The sequence below is a fragment of the Balaenoptera borealis genome (genome assembly GCF_965194805.1).
Source record: "Balaenoptera borealis genome assembly, chromosome: 11".
In the NCBI taxonomy this organism is placed as follows: Eukaryota; Metazoa; Chordata; class Mammalia; order Artiodactyla; family Balaenopteridae; genus Balaenoptera; species Balaenoptera borealis.
Genome location: NC_138868.1, coordinates 13,852,689 through 13,871,111, shown reverse-complemented (window position 1 = coordinate 13,871,111; position 18,423 = coordinate 13,852,689). Strand labels below are relative to the sequence as shown.

Below are 18,423 nucleotides of genomic sequence, written 5' to 3'. Positions count from 1 at the left end.
AGCAAGAGGCAGGAGCGTGGAGCAGAGGTGGGGAGAGCCCTAGACCGAAAACAGGCAGGGCCTTGACCTCAACTCTGTCCCTGCACTTTCGCAAACCAGACCAGAGGGCCAGGGCATGGGGTCCACGGTGCAGGCAACAGATACACACAGCCAGTAGAGGCACCACGTCTTCCTGGACTGTCCACTCAGATAGAGACTGAGAGTGGAAACTTAGTTTAAAAAAAGAGGAGGGGGAAGCCCACATATTTAAAAGGATACAAATCTGTATGAATTTTTAAGATAAAAAGAAGGAATTTCAGAAATATTTTGGCTAGCTTTGGCCCCATTATGAGTCATGCCTCCAGATTCCCAGCTGTTGCGGAGACACGGGATGCCTCTACTTGAACCCTCCTGAGATGGCGTGCTCGCTCCCTTACTCCAGGGGTCTCTGCTCTCACTGTGAGCAAATTCTCCTGCGCCCCTGTCCCGGGTCTCCTGGTGATGTCTCCTGGACAGCTGCCAGCCTAGAGCTTGGGGCTCCTGGGAGACAGCGGCAGGGTCTGGGATCCCTCTGAGCCTCTGAGATCACGCTGCTTCACTCACAACCTTGTCAGGCAGATGAGATAAGAAAGTGGCTGTGACTGTTGGAGTCCAGGCTGCAGAGCCAGACAGACTGGGGAGCCTGCAGTGTGTGACCCTGGGCAAGTGATCTCACCTCTCTGAGCCTCGGTTTCCCCATGTGGGAAATGCCTAACTTGAAAGTGTGCAATGAGGGACAAAGGAGGTCATGGAATGGGGCCTCGGGGTGATTGTGTGGCCGGCATCACACAACAACCGCCACTCCCATCTCCTCCCAGAAGCCCCCACTTCCTCCCTCCTTTCCCTTTCACCTGCTTGAGAACCTTTGCTCCCTGCTCTTCTCTGAGGCCCCTGACCTCACTCTGACCTGTCCTCATCTGGGAGAGTACCAGAGCTGGGGTTCCCAGCCCTACCCCAAAGCACTCCATCTGTGAGACGGAGACCTTAGAAGCCCAAACTCCTGCCCTCGCAGGACTCCCCACTTCTGCTTGCACACCTCCTGCCCTCCCAAGACACCCCCTTCCATCCTCAGACCGCCTGTTTTAAAAACTAGTAACATTTACCAGGCACTCTACGTACACAACATATTGTAATCCTTGCAGCTGCAGGTATTCTTAGCCCCATTTCACAGATGAGGAAACTGAGGCTCAGAGGGGAGGAGTGACTGGTGTGAGGTCAGCTGGCTAGAGAGGGGCAGCTCTGAGCTGAGAACTCAGTTCTCTTGTCCACCAACCCAGGAGAAATCCTATGCAAACCATGAGGCAAAGTAGCGCCTCTTTGTTTGGAAGAAGACTTTGAGTCCTTTGGGATGCCACTGCTGCCCAGGCTCATGGTCATGGCCTATTTCCAGCTCCCCTGCCCTGTCTCCATCACCAGAGTCTCCTGCTTCTCCTGGTCCAGGTTGTAGGATGCCAGAGTTAGAAAAATTCCAGCCTCAGGTGCCCATGAGAGCAAAGAGATTATAAAATCCAGAAAGGTGAGCAACCTCCTGAATCAAATGTTCCCCTTGGCTCCCTGCCCTGGGCATGCACACCTAGCAGTGGCACTTAACTCCCAGAGGAGACAGGCCCAAGGGGGCAGTGTTTCCTGGTGGTTAGAATCAGGGCATTGCTGCCAGACATTCATGGGTTTAAATCTCAGCTTTGCAACCAAGAGACCACCCCCTGGGTAAGTGACTTAATCCTAATATGGAGAGAAAGATGCCTCTCCTGACCTGGAGATTTCACAGAAGGGAAATTTGCTTCTAAAAGCCAAGCTTCGTCATGCATGGCCTCATTTAAGCCTCATTACAGCTCTGACAAGTAGGTACTATTATTACTCCCATTTTACAGATGAAGAAACCGAAATGAAGGAGTCTTCCCAAGGTCACACGGCCTTGCAGTGGCTTAAAACTCAGTCCCGTGTGACTCCAAGTCAGATGCACTTACACTGCCTCAGGCAGGTTCCCCCTTCCTTTTTTCCTAGGAATTTTCCCTACCACTGCCAGCCCACAGGGTCAGAGGCCCTGAGTGGCAAGTAAACCTTGACTGGCTGGTACTCAAGGGTTTGGCCCTGCCCAGCTGTGATGCAGTCCCCAAATGCCTGCCCGCTCTTGCTCTTGGGTTGGGCTGGCAGAGGGTTGCCTAGGCATATGCAAGGGGTATGTGCATACGCTGCCCAGCTGCAGCGGGGACTCCTCCAGGCCCTGCTGTACTATCTTGAGCCTACCCTGCAACTATGTTGGTGTCTGACCCTCTCCTGGAGGAGGGGTGTAAGCCCTTCCAGGGGGCCTGCAGGGTGAGGCCAGGAAACCAAGAAGTTGGACTTGCGCTTCTCACTTACTTGGGCCTCTTCCAAGGCCCTGGGAGAGGCCTCAGCAAATTTGTATTTGTGATTTTGTAATCTTTTTCTTAAAGAGGGCCCCCAGATTGTAGAGTTCCATTCCCCTCCCCACTTGCTTCCTGCTGGCTGGCTCTGTGACTTAAGGCAAGTCCCCCAATTTCCCATCTATACAACGGGGATGAAGCCTGGAGAGTCAGCGGGTACAGCAGGGGGCAATGAGAGGAACTCAGGGTACCCATCCTTTACAAAAGGCCCAGATCTACGGAGGGATTTCACCAGCCTGCACCTGTTCCATCCCTAACGGCCCTGGGGGGTAACTGGAGACTCCTACCCCCATGTTCCGGCTGCGATGACTGAGGTTTGGAACGGAACGAGCAGGCCGCCGCACCATCCCTCACTGCTCTCTGGGATCAACGCCCAGGATGTCGAGCCCCGGGTTGCAGGGAGGGGGCCGCTGGGCCGACCGTGGCTCGGGGAGTTGGGAGCAGAGGGTGCGGGGGCGGGCTCGGCGGAGGCAGCGTCCCGCACAGTCTCGCCGCAGGACCGACTTCGGCCCTTATCTGCTCGGGCAGCTTCCGCCCCCCATCCCAGCCCCCGCCGCAGGCCTGGCCCCCGCCTCCGCCTCCGGAGGGGCCGGCCCGGAGCGCCCCTCCCCCGAGGCCGCCCGCCCCCAGGGAGCGCCCGAGCTGCCGCGGGCTGCTGCCCAGCCGAGCAGAGAGGCGCCCGGCCCCCAGGTGAGGAGCCGGAAGTGATAAATAACTCCTGGGGGGGGAGACCATCGCAGTGAGGCCCTCCCTGCCGCAGCGTGCCCACCCCAAGCAGACTAGACAGGGGCTCCCCATCCAGGCCGCCTCAGCCAAATCTGGGAGGGAGATTAGGGTCCCTCAAAGCCCCAGGGAGCAGGAGGAGCGGTGGGGTTGGTCTGCACGGCGTTCTGAGGGACACGAGCCCCCCATCCACACACACGCGCACTCGCGTCCCAGGCCCAAGCGTGGGAGGGAAGAGAGAAGTGGAGACACCTTTGAGAAAGTGAAATGCAAGCCACAAACTGGAGGAGACGTGAGACGTCTGACGTCTGCCATGTACAACCCGCAATGGATAACCATCAAAAACACATAAAGGACTCTTGGAAATCCATGGGAAAAAACAAAAAACAAGTAATCCAACAGAAAAGTAGATAAAAGACGTGAACAGGCCTTTTTACAGAAGAAGAAAACACATTTGTCCAATGAACATGTAAGGGACGCACAAGCTCATTGGTGACGAGGGAAATGCAAATGAAGACCACAATAAGATGCTATTTTATACCATTTGACGGGCAAAAATTAACGTGTCTGACAGCACCAAGTGCTGGAGAAGAGGTGGAGCCACGGACTCTCCAGTGCATTGTTAGTCAGAGTGCAACTCCCTACAACCTCTGGGGAAAACAATCTGGCCTTATCTTATAAAGCCGAGGCCCAGCAGATCCCCCTCTAGGCTTAAAATCAAGAGAAACTTGGGCATGTGCTCCAAGAGACAGAAGGGAGAACATTCAAAGCTGCACTGTTCTGAACAGCAAAAATCTGGAGAATAACCCAAATGCCCACGGACAAGAGAATGGGTAAATAAATTACAGAGGATTCATTCACACAGTGGCACATCGTTCAGTAGCGCAAGCAAATGAACCAGTTTCACCCCGTATCATGAATGAATCTTAGTACCCGTATCGTTGAGTGAAAAAGCCAGTCCCAGAAGACAAATACTTCCTATGAAGTTCAAAACCAAGCCAAACCATATCTCTACAAAAAACAATGTTGGTTCCTTCCTTTTCATACTTTTGTTATTAGGAGCTGACATGATTACCCACCTAAAAGACTCAAGAGTAATACTGAGAAATGATTAGAACCAGTAAGAAAATGTAGTTGGCTTACCAGGTATCAAAGGGATACATAAAAATAATTTGCCTTCCTGTGCACTACATTTAAAATGTAATGGGAAATATGTTCTTTTAAATACCCACAAAATGTAACATACCAAAAAGTAAACTTATTAAGAGTTATGCAGGACCTATATGAGAACAATTGTAAACATCACTGAATAACGTAAAAGAAAACCTTAAAAGAGCTTTTTTTCCTTATTTAAAAAGAAAGGCCAAACTGGACAGAATATTGTCTGTTATGTTTATTAGGGGGAAAAAAGGACTGTTAACATTCAGATTCTTCCAAGAAGGAAGCAGTGAGATGGGATGGGGAAGGGGTAACAAGTAAGCAAGTCTATGAATGAACATAAATTAAATAAAAGAGAGCCCTGCAAAGGCTCAGATTCCTGTGCAGAGTGCACAGGAATTTCACCCCACTTTGTGCTCCTGGGGCGGGAGAGGGGAAAGGGAGACATTACATTCATTTGAACAGACTTCTATTCAGGGTATAGGCAAGAGCTTGTCTTTCTTTCCGGAAGCCCACAGCGGGAATGGGGGTTGGGAGGGTGAAGAAGTCCCATTGTGTTCAGGGTACAGGGCTCAGGGCTCCAAAGACACAACACTGAGGGCCTGGACAGACCCAGAAGGCTTCAGAGAGGAAGTGGCCTTGTAAACGGGTGGGATTTCAATCGACAGAGATGGTGGAAGGGGAAGAACAGGCCAGGCCTGCCAGGGCTGGGGTGGGAGTTACAAAGGGGGTTGTAAAGGCAGAGAGGCCAGACAGAAAGTAGTGAGGCTGGGCTGCCCAAGGAAGAGTTGCTGAGGGTGGGGGAGGGGGCTGCTGTGGAGTCACTGGGGCATCGTCAGGCCAGGGCTGGAAATTCAGGGGAGAAAGCACCCCAGGAACTCACGAGGGAGCTAAGGCTGCCCTGAGAAGAACAAGCTGAGAGAGGGTTAGGGTCAGGGGTTCCAGACGGGCAGGTCCAGTTTGGAGAGGCAGAGCTGGAGGCCACAGTACAAGCAGCAGGGCCCTGGGTGAGCGCTCGGCTCTGCCTCACCTCCTCAGGGTGACCTTGGGCACCCTGAGCCTCAGCTGCCCTTCTACAAGAGCTTGCTGCCTACCTGCAGACCCCCACGGAAAGCCCTGAGAAGGCGAAGGCCTGCTTTCTCACAGGAGGCCATACTCTGGAAGCAGAAGTAGTGTGCCCATCCCAGAGCCTCTAGCCCTTGACCGCCAGAGGAGGGGGAGGGTTGTCAGAGCATCGGCAATGCCAGTGCCAGGCTGTGCTGGTCTCACAGCCGTCGCCTGGTCAGTAGGCCCAGGAGCAGTCCCACCTTCTAGAAATAGGGGGCTGAGACCTGGTTGCTGAGAAAGGCCAGATCAGAGAAACTGGTCTGCAGCCCCTCCAATCCCAGACGCCTCCCAACCACGCAGAGCCAAGCAGTGTCCAGGCTCACCCTGCCCTGCTGTGGTTTGTCTGCCCAGTGCCATGACCCAGGAAGACCCTGAGGCCTTCAAACCAGTTGATCAATGTGTTGGAAAACATTCATCTGTGCTCAGCAAGGAGTGGAGAGGGGTGGCCCCCACCCTGTGTCTTTATCTGTTCTTTTCATTACTGTAATACTTTCTTTATACTCACATGTCCACACATGTAAATAATAATAACATCTAATCCTCAAGTAGAACTTCCCATGTGCCAGGCATTGTTCTAAGTGTTTTCTGTGTTCATTCAATTTACACAACTACTTGATATAGCAATCCATTTTACAGATGAGGAAACTGAGGCATAGGGAGTTAAGTAAATTAATATATATATCATATATATTATATATTTAATTTACATATGATATATATAAAAGCTTTTACATATCTTTTTTTACATAATTGCATAAATTATGATCATATACATGTTTTAACATGTTTTTACAAATTTTCCTTTTATATTTTAATATTTTGTTCTCCCCCCACCATGGAATCCATGGTACCATTCTGACGTGAGATCTTCTATATTTTTTATTTACTCACAATTATAAATGGACTTATATATGCTAATACCGATAGTCACATGTACCTATACAAGTTTCCTTTTTGTCGTTATTTTAAACTAGTGGATTATAGTAAAAAAAATTTCTGCATCTCTCTTTTCTCACTCGCCCATATTTGGAAGCCCCTGGCAGATCTAATTCACTGGTTTTCTTTGTTTGTTTTTTCCTCCAGAACTCTTCTTTTTATTTATTTATTTATTTATTTATTTATTTATTTATTTATTTATTTATTTTTGGCTGCGTTGAGTCTTCGTTGCTGTGCGTGGGCTTTCCCTAGTTGCGGTGAGCAGGGGCTACTCTTCATTGTGGTGCACAGGCTTCTCACTTCGGTGGCTTCTCTTGTAGAGCACAGGCTCTAGGTGTGCAGGCTTCAGTAGTTGCGGCGCATGGGCTCAGTAATTATGGTACGCAGGGCCTTAGAACACGCAGGCTTCAGTAGTTGCAGCATGCGGGCTCAGTAGTTGTGGCACACGGGCTTAGTTGCTCCGCGGCATGTGGGATCTTCCTGGACCAGGGCTCGAACTCGTGTCCCCTGCAATGGCAGGCGGATTCTTAACCACTGCGCCACCAGGGAAGCCCCTAATTCGCTGTTTTTAACAGCCACACACTAGTCCACCGTCTTTCTACTTGGCCCTCCCAGCTCATGGTCATCCTCTAGAGTCCCATCCCCACCCCCCAATACATTAGGGAGTCTGATGGTGGAAATTCCAGGCCAGGTGAGAGGAAAGGGCAGTGAGAAGGCAGCAAGTGGTGTTTCTAGCTGGGTCTTGCCCATCCCCTTGCTGGTGGCCAGCAGCCCTCAGCTCCTAGAGGCAGGAATGCTGTGTTATTGTGAAATCATTTGTATATTGTGAAGTGCTTTGCATATGATGGAGTGATTTGCATATATGGGGGGCGCATCTTAGAGATCCCTGAGCAGCATCCCTGGGTGTCTTCCTCCCTTTGCAAAGTAACCAGCTCGGGGCTTCCACTTCAGAACTCAGGGAGCAGAACAGGAGGGCGTCCCTGTAGACCTGTGGGCCTGGCGGGTGAGGCAGACACGGGGCTTTCAGAGGAAAGCTGATCCCGCCTGGTAGGAGTTGGGGGTCTAGGAAGGGCAGATGTTGGAGTGTGAGGTGGAATCGGGCAACTGGTGCAGCCTGTGAGAGCCCTGTGCCCTCAGAGCCCCTGGTAAGGGAGAGTGACACGGGACGGACGAAGGAATTACCACATGAGGCAGATGAGGGTCAGAGGCTGGGAGACTCCCACCCTGTCACAATCTCTGCCCCAGTGAGTACCCAAGTGCCCCTTGCTGAGTATTATATGGTCCTGGCTGAGAAGAATGCAAAGTGTAAATGCCAAGGCAGATTCCCATGACCCTATAAGTGAGAGGTGCTATCACATGCTCTGGGTTCAAGGACACCCAGGTTTGAATCGTGCTTCTGCCATCTGTGCTATTGTGTGACCCTGGGCTAACAGTATCCATCTCAATGGGATAGACTGAGGATTCAGGGAGACAATACACGCAGAGTGAATGGCACGTCGTAGGTGTTCAGTAAATTGCAGTTATAATAATGCTATTGTTTGCTGCCCCAGTCTGAGGTGAGGGAAGCACAGAGCCTTTGCTCCCCCAGGTTTGGGGTTACCAGCAGCAGTGTCAGGCCACTGTGCATTGGACTCCAAAGGGTTACAAGCCCTGGAGACAAAGGCCTGAGGTTCCCAGTGAAAAACCAAAGCATAAAAATAATTCGATGAGTAAGAATAAAATTCCCTCTTCTGAGGTTCCCGGGGCTAGGCCCCTCCCTGCGGCAGGCACTTCCCCTTTCCCTTGCTCATGGAGGAGCCAGGCTGGGCTGACTCAGAGCAGGAGCGCCACAGCCATCCTCCTACCCCGACCCCGTCCCGGGACGGCGCAGTCTGGTAGCAGAGCGCGCCCCCGTGCGGCCGCGGCTGGGGCTGCCGCCCGAGAGAGGAAGCGGCGGGCAGACTCGCAAGCGCAGCCACCCAACTGCTCGCAGTCCCCGCTGGGCCGCCGTCTCCGCCCTGCGCAGCCGGACTGTGCTGTGTACCCACGGGGCCCCCACTTCCGCCCGACCCTCCCCGCCGTCCCGGGCCCGCCCGAGCGGAAGTGCGCCAGCCTCCCGGGTCCCCCATGGCCTCGAGGCGGAAGCGCTCTCCCACCGCCGCTCCCCACGACCCCGCGGCGCTCGGCGCGTCGGGTTCCGGGCAGGTCCCGTGTGACGTGGCCGCACGCTGGGGGCGGCTCCGGGCCGGGGGCCGGGCGGCCAGGCCGGGCGGGGCCGACCCGGGGCGGGGCGCTGTGCCGCAGCTGGATGGCCGGGGCCGTCCGGAGCGCCTCCGCCGCCGTCGCCGCCGCACGGTGAGTGACCGCCGCACCCCCAGGGCCAGAGTCCCTGACGAGACGGACTCTGCCGATCCCCTTGCCCCCGACCCGGCTTGTCCAGATCAGACCTGGGCCTCTCGCCCAGAGCCCGGGAGTTAAACTTCCTTGGGCTCTTCTCTCCTGTCTCCCCACGCGTCGCTCCCCATCTCTCCCTCTCTCTCCGCCTCCGCATCCGTCTCTGGTTTTCTCACTCTTGGCTCTCCCGCTCTTGCTTTCTGCTTTCCCTCTGCTCTCCGACTCTCTCGGTACCCCCTCTCTTGTCCCAAACTTGTCCCCTCACCTCTCCTGTCCTCAAACTTGTCCCCTGACCCGCCTCTGCCTCCAAGTCCGGCCTGGCGCAGTCCTGCCTTTGGTCCCCAATGGAGCCCAGAGGGTTTCATCAGGGTCCCGTTAAGGCCTGGAGGTCCTAGACCCGAGCATCTTCTCCAGCTGCTTTCCCTCCCTCCCACCTCCATCAGCAGATGAGGAAACTGAGGCAAGGACATCACTGGCTCAAGGTCACAGCCAGCATGAGGGAGGGCAGACCACATTTAAACCTCATGCCTGAGTTTCCAGGTTGAACTTCCCTCTTGGTTGACTCACATCCAGGTCCTGTGATCCGCCCGCTGGGTACACTCCTGCTGCCTGGTGCTCCTGGGCTCCCGCAACATAAGGAGGGTTCTCTGTGCCTCCTCCGTGCCAGGCACGCTCACCTGCTTAGCAAGCTCATCTCATTTTCACCACTGTGTGAGGGAGACAATACTTATCTCCCTGCTACAGACGAGGAGACTGAGGCTCAGAGAAGGGCTTTAGGGACTTGTCCGCAGTCAAGCAGCTGTAAATGCAGAGCGCAAAGTCAAGGGCGGGTCTTCAAAGCCTGTGCTCTGCACATCTGTGAGGCAGCTCCTAACTGAAGAATCCTCTTTCTTCATTCCCACCTCCTGTCTGTCTCCGTGCCCCAGGGATATTGGACTCATTTCCTAGGAAGAAGCCCTGATGGTCTTGACCTAGCTCAGCTGCTTGGTTTCCCCACCTGCACCTCCTAACATTGCCCCATCAAGCTAGACTGTGCTGGCCGCCATCCCTGGGGGTGTCCTCACTGGGGCGCATCCTGGCAGCAAAGCCTCCCCTGGCAGCCAGACACCCAGCTGGGCCAGGCCTACCGGTGCCTGAGGGGAACCCAGCCAGCGCCTCACCCTGTCATTAAGGAAAGTTTAGCCTCAGGCGGACAGGCTGACACACAGCCTGGAACTGGCTCCCAAGGAAAAAATGTGTGCTCCTTGGGAGTGGGGTGTGGAGGAGCAGAGCCTTTTTGCTCTGTGCACCCATCATTGGGCTCCTCAGAGGCCCTGGGGAGGCAAGCAGGAGGGCGGGTGCCATGGCCACTGGGAGTGGGGGGAGGGTTAAGATGCCACGTTTCCTAAGCAGGTGTGCGGCCAAGGGTGGCAGCTCACGTAAGTGGCCTTTGTGTTTTTCAGCACGTGGCATGCCTGGATGTCCCTGCCCTGGTTGTGGCATGGCGGGACAGAGGCTCCTCTTCCTCGCTGCTCTTGCCCTGGAGCTCCTGGGAGGGGCTGGGGGTTCCCAGCAGGCCTTCCGGAGCCGGGGGGTGGCAGCGGCCTGTCGCCTGGACAATAAGGAAAGCGAGTCCTGGGGGGCCCTGCTGAGCGGAGAGAGGCTGGACACGTGGATCTGCTCCCTCCTGGGCTCACTCATGGTGGGGCTCAGCGGGGTCTTCCCATTGCTCGTCATTCCCTTGGAGATGGGGACCACGCTGCGCTCAGAAGGTGGGTGACCCTCCTCTGGCACCAAGGGGCAGCCGATGGCACGGGAAACATGCTGCTGCTCTTCCTGGGAGAGCCGGGTCTCTGGTCCCAAGTGGCAGTGTGTCTGTGGTGGAGGGTGGGGACCCAGCACAATTCCTCACCTTGGTCCAGTGAGCCAGGGTACGCCATGCTCATTTGTTCATTCGTTTGTGCATCTGTTTATTCTGAAAGATGAAAGTCAGCAAACATTCACTGTGAAGCAAGAAACAAGGCTGGAAATAGGATGCCGGGCTGCCTGGGTTCAAATCTTGGCTCTGCCACTTACCAGTTGGGTGGTATTGGGCAAGTTCCTTAACTTCTCTCTGCCTTAAGCTCCCAACCTTAAACATGAGGATAACAATAGTATCTACCTCATAGGTATTATTGTGACGATTAAATGAACTAACATCGGCAAAGCACTTAGGAGACTGCCCGGTGCAGGGAAGGGGCTCCGTGTTCACAAGCTGGTGCTGGGTGTCAGGATGCAGCGGCAGCGTAGCGCTGCCTCTCCCTTCAGTCCCTGCTCACAGCGCAAAAGGGCGCTCAGACCCAGAGCCCCTGGGGCGGCCTTACCCAAGAAGACGCGAGAGGCTGGTAGCTGGCCTGCCTCTGGAGAGGGGGTCTGGGAGGTGGGCGCAGGCCTGGCAGAGGCTTTTCCTTGGCTGCGCATGTGTCCACAGGTGACATGCTATAATGAAAGATAAAGAAGATCAGATGGGGAGCTGCTAGAAATGCAGGTGCCTGTCGCCCCCACCCAACAGTATGACATAGTAGGTCTGGACCAGGCCCCGGGAATCTTTGAAATGAGGGTCCCCCAGGGGCTTGTGCTGCCTGCCAGGCTCCAGGAGCTGTTCATTCAACAGATGGTTATGAACACAACTGTGCCAGGCACTGGGCTGAGGGCTGGTGCCCCAGAAGTGAACAGGGCCCTCTTCTGCTGTCTTGCCTGTGTATCAGTTCAGCCCCTCTCATAGCATCCCTGAGAGGTCAACCTAGGGAGGACTTGGATTATTAGCTCTATTTTACAAATGGGGAAGCACAGGCACAGAGAAGTTCTTGGAGGAGCCCAAGGTCACACAGCCTGGAAGCAGCAGCTTCCCCCCTGGGATCCCACCCCACCACCAAGCTACCTCTTCCTTCTGGGCCTCAGTTTGTCTATCAAACCAAGGGTTTCGACATGGCCCCCTTAGGGCACTTCTAACTCTGGATATTGCACATCTGCACAAGTCCTCAAATCTCTGCCACTTTTCTGAGAGTAACAGTGGCCGAGAAGAGAAAAATTCCCACTTAATAAGCACTTGCTATATGTATTGTTGTTTAATTCAGGGGTCCCCAACCCCCGGGCCGCACAGCAGGAGGTGAGCGGTGGGCAAGCGAGCGAAGCTTCATCTGCCGCTACCCGTCACTCGCATTACCACCCCCGTCCGTGGAAAAATTGTTTTCCATGAATCCGGTCCCTGTTGCCAAAAAGGTTAGGGACCGCTGGTTTAATTCACACAAGATCCCTATCAGATAGATAACAATTGTCCCCAGTTTACAGATGATGAAATTGAGTCCCAGAAGTAATCTACCCAAGGTTACCAGCTGGTGGGTTGGGGAGCTGGGACCTGTCAGGCTCCCAAGCCCAGTCTCTTAACCCTGAAGCAGTAGTGGCTCCACGGTCGGCCCGCAGGTCGTGGTGTATTCCTGCTGGGCACCAGCCCTTGCTGGGACTGAAGGGTTGGGGACCCAGGAAGGCCAGCAGCCCATGTCCAGCCTTCCGGAGACTTGAAGTCTGGTTGGGACCACAGTAGGAGCCCAGTAAGCTGGGTGGGGCAGAGGTCAGGCCAGGGGCTCTGGTGCCTCAGCTCCCAGGTCCCGCATCTCTGCCTTGTAGCTGGGGCCCGGCGCCTGAAGCAGCTGCTCAGCTTTGCCTTGGGGGGACTCCTGGGCAATGTGTTTCTCCACCTGCTGCCCGAGGCGTGGGCCTACACGTACAGTGCCAGCCCTGGTGAGTGAGGCCACAGGCTGGGGGCAGGAGGGTGGCAGGCGATAGGTGGGAACTGGTGCCCATGCCCAGGGATGGCCTAGGCCCTGCCTGCTCTGCAGAATGACTGTGAGGGGGTTCTGGACATCTGGCAGGGAACTTGTCCTGGTCCCAGTGCCCTGGTCCCTATGGGAGCTTCTGGGGCCCAACTGCCCCACCAGCCAGTCCTGGCGTCCTGCCCCTGTCACTGCCCTGGACTAGGTCCCATCCCAAGTGGCCCCCGTTCTGTGGCCCTGGCTTGGCCTGGTGTGTCAGTGCTGCCCCCTGCAGGTGGTGAGGGGCAGAGCCTGCAGCAGCAACAGCAACTGGGACTGTGGGTCATTGCTGGCTTCCTGACCTTCCTAGCGCTGGAGAAGATGTTCTTGGACAGCAAGGAGAAGGAGGAGACTAGCCAGGTGAGCCCCAACCCCCAGAGCCTACACAAGTCAGCCTCTGCTCTGTGGTGGTGCCAGGGCCTGGAGGCCCAAGTTCTGAGTCAAGCCCTGAAAAGAGTGTCTCTTGGCCCTTTCCCGGGAGCTCTGGGAGGCTGGGCCAGCTTGTTTGGAAGGATCTGGGCATCAGCCCCTGCCGTGGCTTGTTCTCATAGACTAAGAGTGATAGCAGTGCGGGAGGCAGAGGGTCTGCTGGGTTTGGGGGCACCTGGCTGATTGAGCAGCAGAGTCCAGCCAGATAAAAGGGGTGTTCCCTTTTTATCTGTTCTCCATCTTTCACTCCCTTTCTGTCCACCCTGGCCAAGTGGGGGGCATCTAATGTCACGTCTCCCTCCTTCTCCTGGCCCTAGGCCCCCAGCAAAGACCCTGCAGCTGCGGCCGTGCTCAGTGGAGGCCACCATCTGGCCCAGCCAGCTGCAGGGCCCGGCCTGAGCGCCGTGGTCCGGAGCATCAAAGTGAGTGGCCCGCCCAGGGCCCCCTCCTCCTGCAGCCGCCCCACCCCGAGTGGCCGGCCCGACTCAGCCCTGCCTGCCCGGCCCAACCCAGCTTTCTCTCCCCTCACCCAGGTCAGTGGCTATCTCAACCTGCTGGCCAACACCATAGACAACTTCACCCACGGGCTGGCTGTGGCTGCCAGCTTCCTCGTGAGCAAGAAGGTGAGTGGGGCTGGGGCAGTGGGACCCAGGCCGTTTGGTGGGAAGGGCGGTGCCTGCGTTAACCAGTTGGCTCTGCCTCCAGAATAGGTCCCCAGGCATCTCCTCCTTGCTCCCTCCATCACAGCACCCTCATCTACGCCTCCCTGCTGCTCTCCTGGACACGGCCTCCTTCTGTCTCCACCACTGACTGGTCTGTTCTTGCTGCGAACACTCCTTGTTGGGATCACAGGCCTCTGCCAGGCTGCTATGCTTGGCCCCTGCCTGCTTCTAGATGCTTCTCCCCCCCCACCTCCTCCCTCTGCCCTCTGCGCTTTGGCCCCAGGCTCTGCCTACTCTTGAACTGGCCAACCTCTTTCCCCTCTGGTAGCCTCCAACTCACTGTTGCCTCTGCTTGGAATGTTCTTTCTTCCACTCTTTGAACTGCTAGCTCCTCATCCTTCAGGCTTCAGCTTAAAGTGCACTTTCTCAAAGAGGCCTTTGCTGACCCCTCATCTCAGTTAGGCCCATCATGTCCCATGGCACCCAGTCCATCCTTTCCCCATAGCACCTGCCATGGTGCGTAATCACATGGTTCTTTGTCTGTTTACTCAATCCTTGCCTCTCCACTCCAGGCTGTTGCTTCTTGAGGGCAGGTTCCCTGTCTGTTTTATTCACTGCGATATTTCTAGCAGCCAAATGGTACCCAGCCAGGGCACCCAGAGCAGAGTAAATGTTTGTAGAATGAGCGGACAAGTGGGTGCCCTAGCCCTCAGCACAGACCCCACAGACTCCCTCCCCTCCCTGCAGATCGGGCTCCTGACCACCATGGCCATCCTCCTGCATGAGATCCCCCATGAGGTGAGTGCCAGAGGCTTCCCATGATCAGCCATGTGGGTGTGGAGCTGGCGGCAGGGATTCAGGGTGGGACTACCCAGCAATGGTGGGCTTGGGCGGCGGGACCACAGAGGCCGGGAGCTGCTCAGCCTGCGAGGCTGCAGCCACTGTTTCAGCTGTGCTCCAGCGTGCTCGGGACGGGGAGCCCAGCCGAGGGGATGCGGGCTGGGGCACGGGGTGGTCCCAGCTACGGGGCGGGCGCAGGGGGCTCGGTGTGCGTGTCCATACCTGAGATGCTCAGGGGATCTGGCCCCACTGGGGCCCAGAGTGATCGTCTGGACCTCCCCTCAGGTGGGCGACTTTGCCATCCTGCTCCGGGCCGGCTTTGACCGATGGAGCGCAGCCAAGCTGCAGCTCTCGACAGCCTTGGGGGGCCTGCTGGGCGCCTGCTTCGCCATCTGTACGCAGTCCCCCAAGGGAGTAGGTACGGGCGTGGTGGGTGGTGGCGGTCAGCAGAGGGGCCCCAGCCAAAGGGCACAGCTGCCCTGACCCTGGTGTCCAGGCCAGGTTCTGCCCCCGGTCCACCCCGCGGGAGGGAGTGTAGTACACGCGGCTCCCCTGGACCCCCAGCCAGTCAGGGCTTCTCCTGCTGCAGAGGAGACTGTGGCCTGGATCCTGCCCTTCACCTCTGGCGGCTTTCTCTACATCGCCCTGGTGAACGTGCTGCCCGACCTCCTGGAGGAAGATGACCCATGGTGAGCTACCCACTGGCACTGCCATTCGCGGGCCTCTGCCCCCCGCACCTCGGCCAGTGCCCCCCCTGAGCCCCTGCCCCTCTCCCCACAGGCGCTCCCTGCAGCAAGTGCTTCTGCTCTGCACGGGCATTGTGGTGATGGTGCTGTTCTCGCTCTTCGTCGAGTAACTGTCCCTGACGCCCCACCCCCTGCACAGCAATAAGAGACTCAGATCGACTCTGTGACCGTGCGTGTGTGTGTGTGTGTGTGTGTGTGTGTGTGTGAGGCAGAGAGCGAGCGAGTCCTCCGACCTGACAAGAGGACGGGGTGTGTGTGTGGTGTGCACATGTGACCGTGTGCAAGACCGACACTGTGATCCCTCGTGTGCTGGGCCCAGGGCCCGGTGCCCACGCCTGCCCCCAGCCACACTGTGGTCTTCTCTCCTTGCCACCCTGTCATCTTGCACCTCCTGGAGTCGGCAGTGAGGAACAGGAACACGGGTCCCAAGCAGAGGCCTCTGCCCACCAGGACGCCAGGAGGAGTGAGAGCAGCCCAAGGAGGCCAGGGCTGCAGGGAGCCCCAAAGCTGTCTCCTGCTGGGGCCTCATGGGTCCCTGGCCTGAGGGAGTAAACCTCTCTGCACATGCACCCAGCCCTGGGCAGCCAGAAAGCGAGGCTGGGGCGCCTCCTCTCTGCTGTGTCCAGTGTTCTGGCCCTTCCTTCACCAGCTCCAAGGCCAAAGAAAGGAGAGGCAGGTGCTCGTGTAGCCCCCAGCCCCACTCAGCACTGACAGTCCTACCCCTCCCAGCATGGAGCCGGGAGATGCTTTCTAAGACCTTTTCCCCGTGGCTGCTTGCCCTGGCCCAGCTCCTGTTCCCCCAGGGAATGCTCCCTGGCAACGCCAGCGGCTCTGCCACCTCCAGCTGCCAAACAGCAGCCAGCAGGGCAGCGAGCAGCCCTGGGCCAGAGGCTTCCCAGTCGGCTCAGGGATGCTCGTGCCAGCACAGGGTCCAGGCAGACACGCTGGGGGCAGGAAGAGAGTGAGCAGTGGCTGCCTGCCCCTGCCCCTGGCTTGGGCCCCTCTTCCTGTCCCACTGTGGGTGGGGTTAGGCGGGGGTGGCGAGGGCTCCACGTTGTCAGCACTCAGGAATGTGCTCTGGGGATGCTGAAGCCATAATCCCCAGCTATTTCCCTTGGCTGACGCCCAGGTACTCAGCTGGCCCACTCCACAACCAGGCTCCAGCCCTGCTGCTTGACCGTGGGCGTCTTGAGACGTAGCCGTCAAGAGAGTCTGGTTTTATGGCAGTTTTGCTGTGGTTCCATTTGTATCTGTAAATACCTGTTCTATAGATGAGATGCAAATAAATATACACAAACTGGCTGCCTCTGTTCTGCATACTAGAGCCGATGGTCGAGCAGGGCTTTTCCGGGCCCCCCGTGCTCCAGCCAGGTTGGCTGCTCTGCGGGCCCCAGCTCCTGCAGGCCGCCCAGCTGGTCTCCACTGTCATCCCCGCCTTCTGGTCCTTCTGCTTCGTCTCTGAGCTGTTACTTTTGGGGTGCTTCTCAGAACAGGGTATACATTTCATGTTTCCCTGGTTTATTTCGTTGTTAGCTTTTTATGCCAATAAAACAAGCCTGGCTCTAGGCCGTTACAGCCCGCGTCACCCCCAAGGGTGGTGTCCTCATAGACCTACGAACCAAGGGCTTTTTCCTGGCCTGCCCCCTGAGTAATTTTAACCACGGACGGGAGCTCCATCCACAAAGTCATCTCCAGGTTTGGCCTCGATGAAATAGTTATTTTTCATTAAAAAGAAAGAAAAGAAAAAACGAGATCTTTATTCTAAACCATACCCTCACCTCCAGTGAATAGGCTGAGAATGAAGACAGCATCAGGCACGGGGGGAGCCGCTTCCCCAGTGCTGTTAGGAGAGAGCAGGAGGGGGAAGTGGAGTCCCACTTCCTCTCCTACCTTCCGCAGGCTGTCGGCAGACAGCGCGTCCGCGCCACAGCACGGAGGCTGACACGGGGGCTGCGAAGCCCCGATGGGCTGTATCCTCAGCTGGGAGTGCCTGGCCCTGACTCAGCATTTTCAGCAAAAAGGGCTCTGCTTCACCTGATTGACACGCCCTGGACCTGGTGGGTCCAGGCCTGACAGAAGCGAGGAAGGAAGCCAGGGCTGTCCTGGCAGTCCCCGCCTCCCCTGCGCAGGCCCTGGGGCTCCTCGTGTGTTGGGTGGCAGATGTACGTGCAGTCATGGCACTCAGCCCGCTGAAGGAGGCAGTGGGGCCCCATTTATAAATGAGGACCCCAAGGTCAGGGGTGAGGGCGGTGCTTGCAGCTTCATGCAGGTGGGCGCAGGGGGTCGGGGTGAGAGATGCAGGAGCGGGAGCAGCTAAGCCCAGGACAGGGCCAGAACAAGAACACTTCTGAGGCCGTGCTGGGGCTGCTCCGGGGGATGGGAAGTCAGTGGGATCACCAAGGAGAGTGCAGTGGGGGTGCACCCTGACACTCAGGATGGCGGCTTGGAGGCGGTGGGACTGGAGAGAGGGTAACTCCAGACAGGCCGGCGGTCAGTAGCTCTGTGACTGTGGGCATGTCCCTTGAGGGGAGGTGACGGGAAAAGGAGGGTAAAGGGCTTCTGCCAGGGGGCAAGTGAGAGCTGATGGAGAGTTCTAAAGGGCTGCTGCTTTGAAAGGCCATTCAGGGGGTGGTTAAAGCTGCTAAGACAGCACAACATAAACTAGGCTTTATTCTTAGTCCTGGGTTTGAAGCCTAGCTATGCCATCTAAGAGCTGTGCAATCCTGGCCCAGTTGCTCGAAATGCATCTATAAAGTGGGGCTACCCTATTGGTAGTTACTGTGATTAACTAGATAAAATCATGCACACGACCTGCATAGCATGTGGCTCAGGGTGAGCGCTCAGTGAACAGTGAACCACTAGGTCAGATTCCAGGTCGGGGAGCTGGAAGGCTGGTAGAAGAGGACCAGCAAGATGGTAAAGGAAGCTGACAGGATATGGGGCCTGACGGCAGAACTGGGGGTGGGAGAGAACACAGCATGACCACGCTTAGGCCTAGAAGGGCTCTCAGAGCAGATCTTGCTCAACGTTCATTTTTCAGCCAGAGGAAACGGGCCAACAGCTAAAAGGAACGTATAGAGAAACAGGAGGCTTGGGGCCAGGAAACAAGGGAGCAAAGACCCAGAGCCAGGGCTTTATAAGGAAGCAAGGCCTGGGGTCAGAGCACCAAAATTCAAAAAAGAAGGGAAAAACTAGT

The 18,423-nt window shown here is 56.4% G+C and overlaps 1 protein-coding gene across 3 annotated transcripts; it reads left to right on the top strand.

Moving 5' to 3' along the window:
* Positions 1-8,375: 8,375 nt before the first annotated feature.
* On the top strand, positions 8,376-16,529 carry SLC39A13 (solute carrier family 39 member 13). 3 transcript variants are annotated; one of them, XM_082340254.1, is made up of 10 exons: positions 8,378-8,681; positions 10,163-10,471; positions 12,366-12,479; positions 12,786-12,910; positions 13,297-13,401; positions 13,513-13,602; positions 14,389-14,439; positions 14,767-14,895; positions 15,071-15,170; positions 15,262-16,529. In XM_082340254.1, the coding sequence occupies exons 2-9, from the start codon at positions 10,171-10,173 to the stop codon at positions 15,131-15,133; spliced, it is 978 nt and encodes a 325-aa protein (XP_082196380.1). In that variant the 5' UTR covers positions 8,378-8,681; positions 10,163-10,170; the 3' UTR covers positions 15,134-15,170; positions 15,262-16,529. The 3 variants fall into 3 exon arrangements, with proteins under 3 accessions (XP_082196379.1, XP_082196380.1, XP_082196378.1); XM_082340252.1 differs by having other exon boundaries at positions 8,391-8,681; positions 14,767-14,899; XM_082340253.1 differs by lacking the exon at positions 13,297-13,401 and having other exon boundaries at positions 8,376-8,681; positions 14,767-14,899.
* The last annotated feature ends 1,894 nt before the right edge of the window (positions 16,530-18,423 follow it).

Bases quoted from the DNA above. Each gene is read 5' to 3' on its own strand.
- SLC39A13 (XM_082340252.1), top strand. From the start codon at position 10,171: ATGCCTGGATGTCCCTGCCCTGGTTGTGGCATGGCGGGACAGAGGCTC. The intron at 12,480-12,785 runs GTGAGTGAGGCC...TGCCCCCTGCAG, and splicing joins CACGTACAGTGCCAGCCCTG to GTGGTGAGGGGCAGAGCCTG. The intron at 13,603-14,388 runs GTGAGTGGGGCT...CCCTCCCTGCAG, and splicing joins GCTTCCTCGTGAGCAAGAAG to ATCGGGCTCCTGACCACCAT.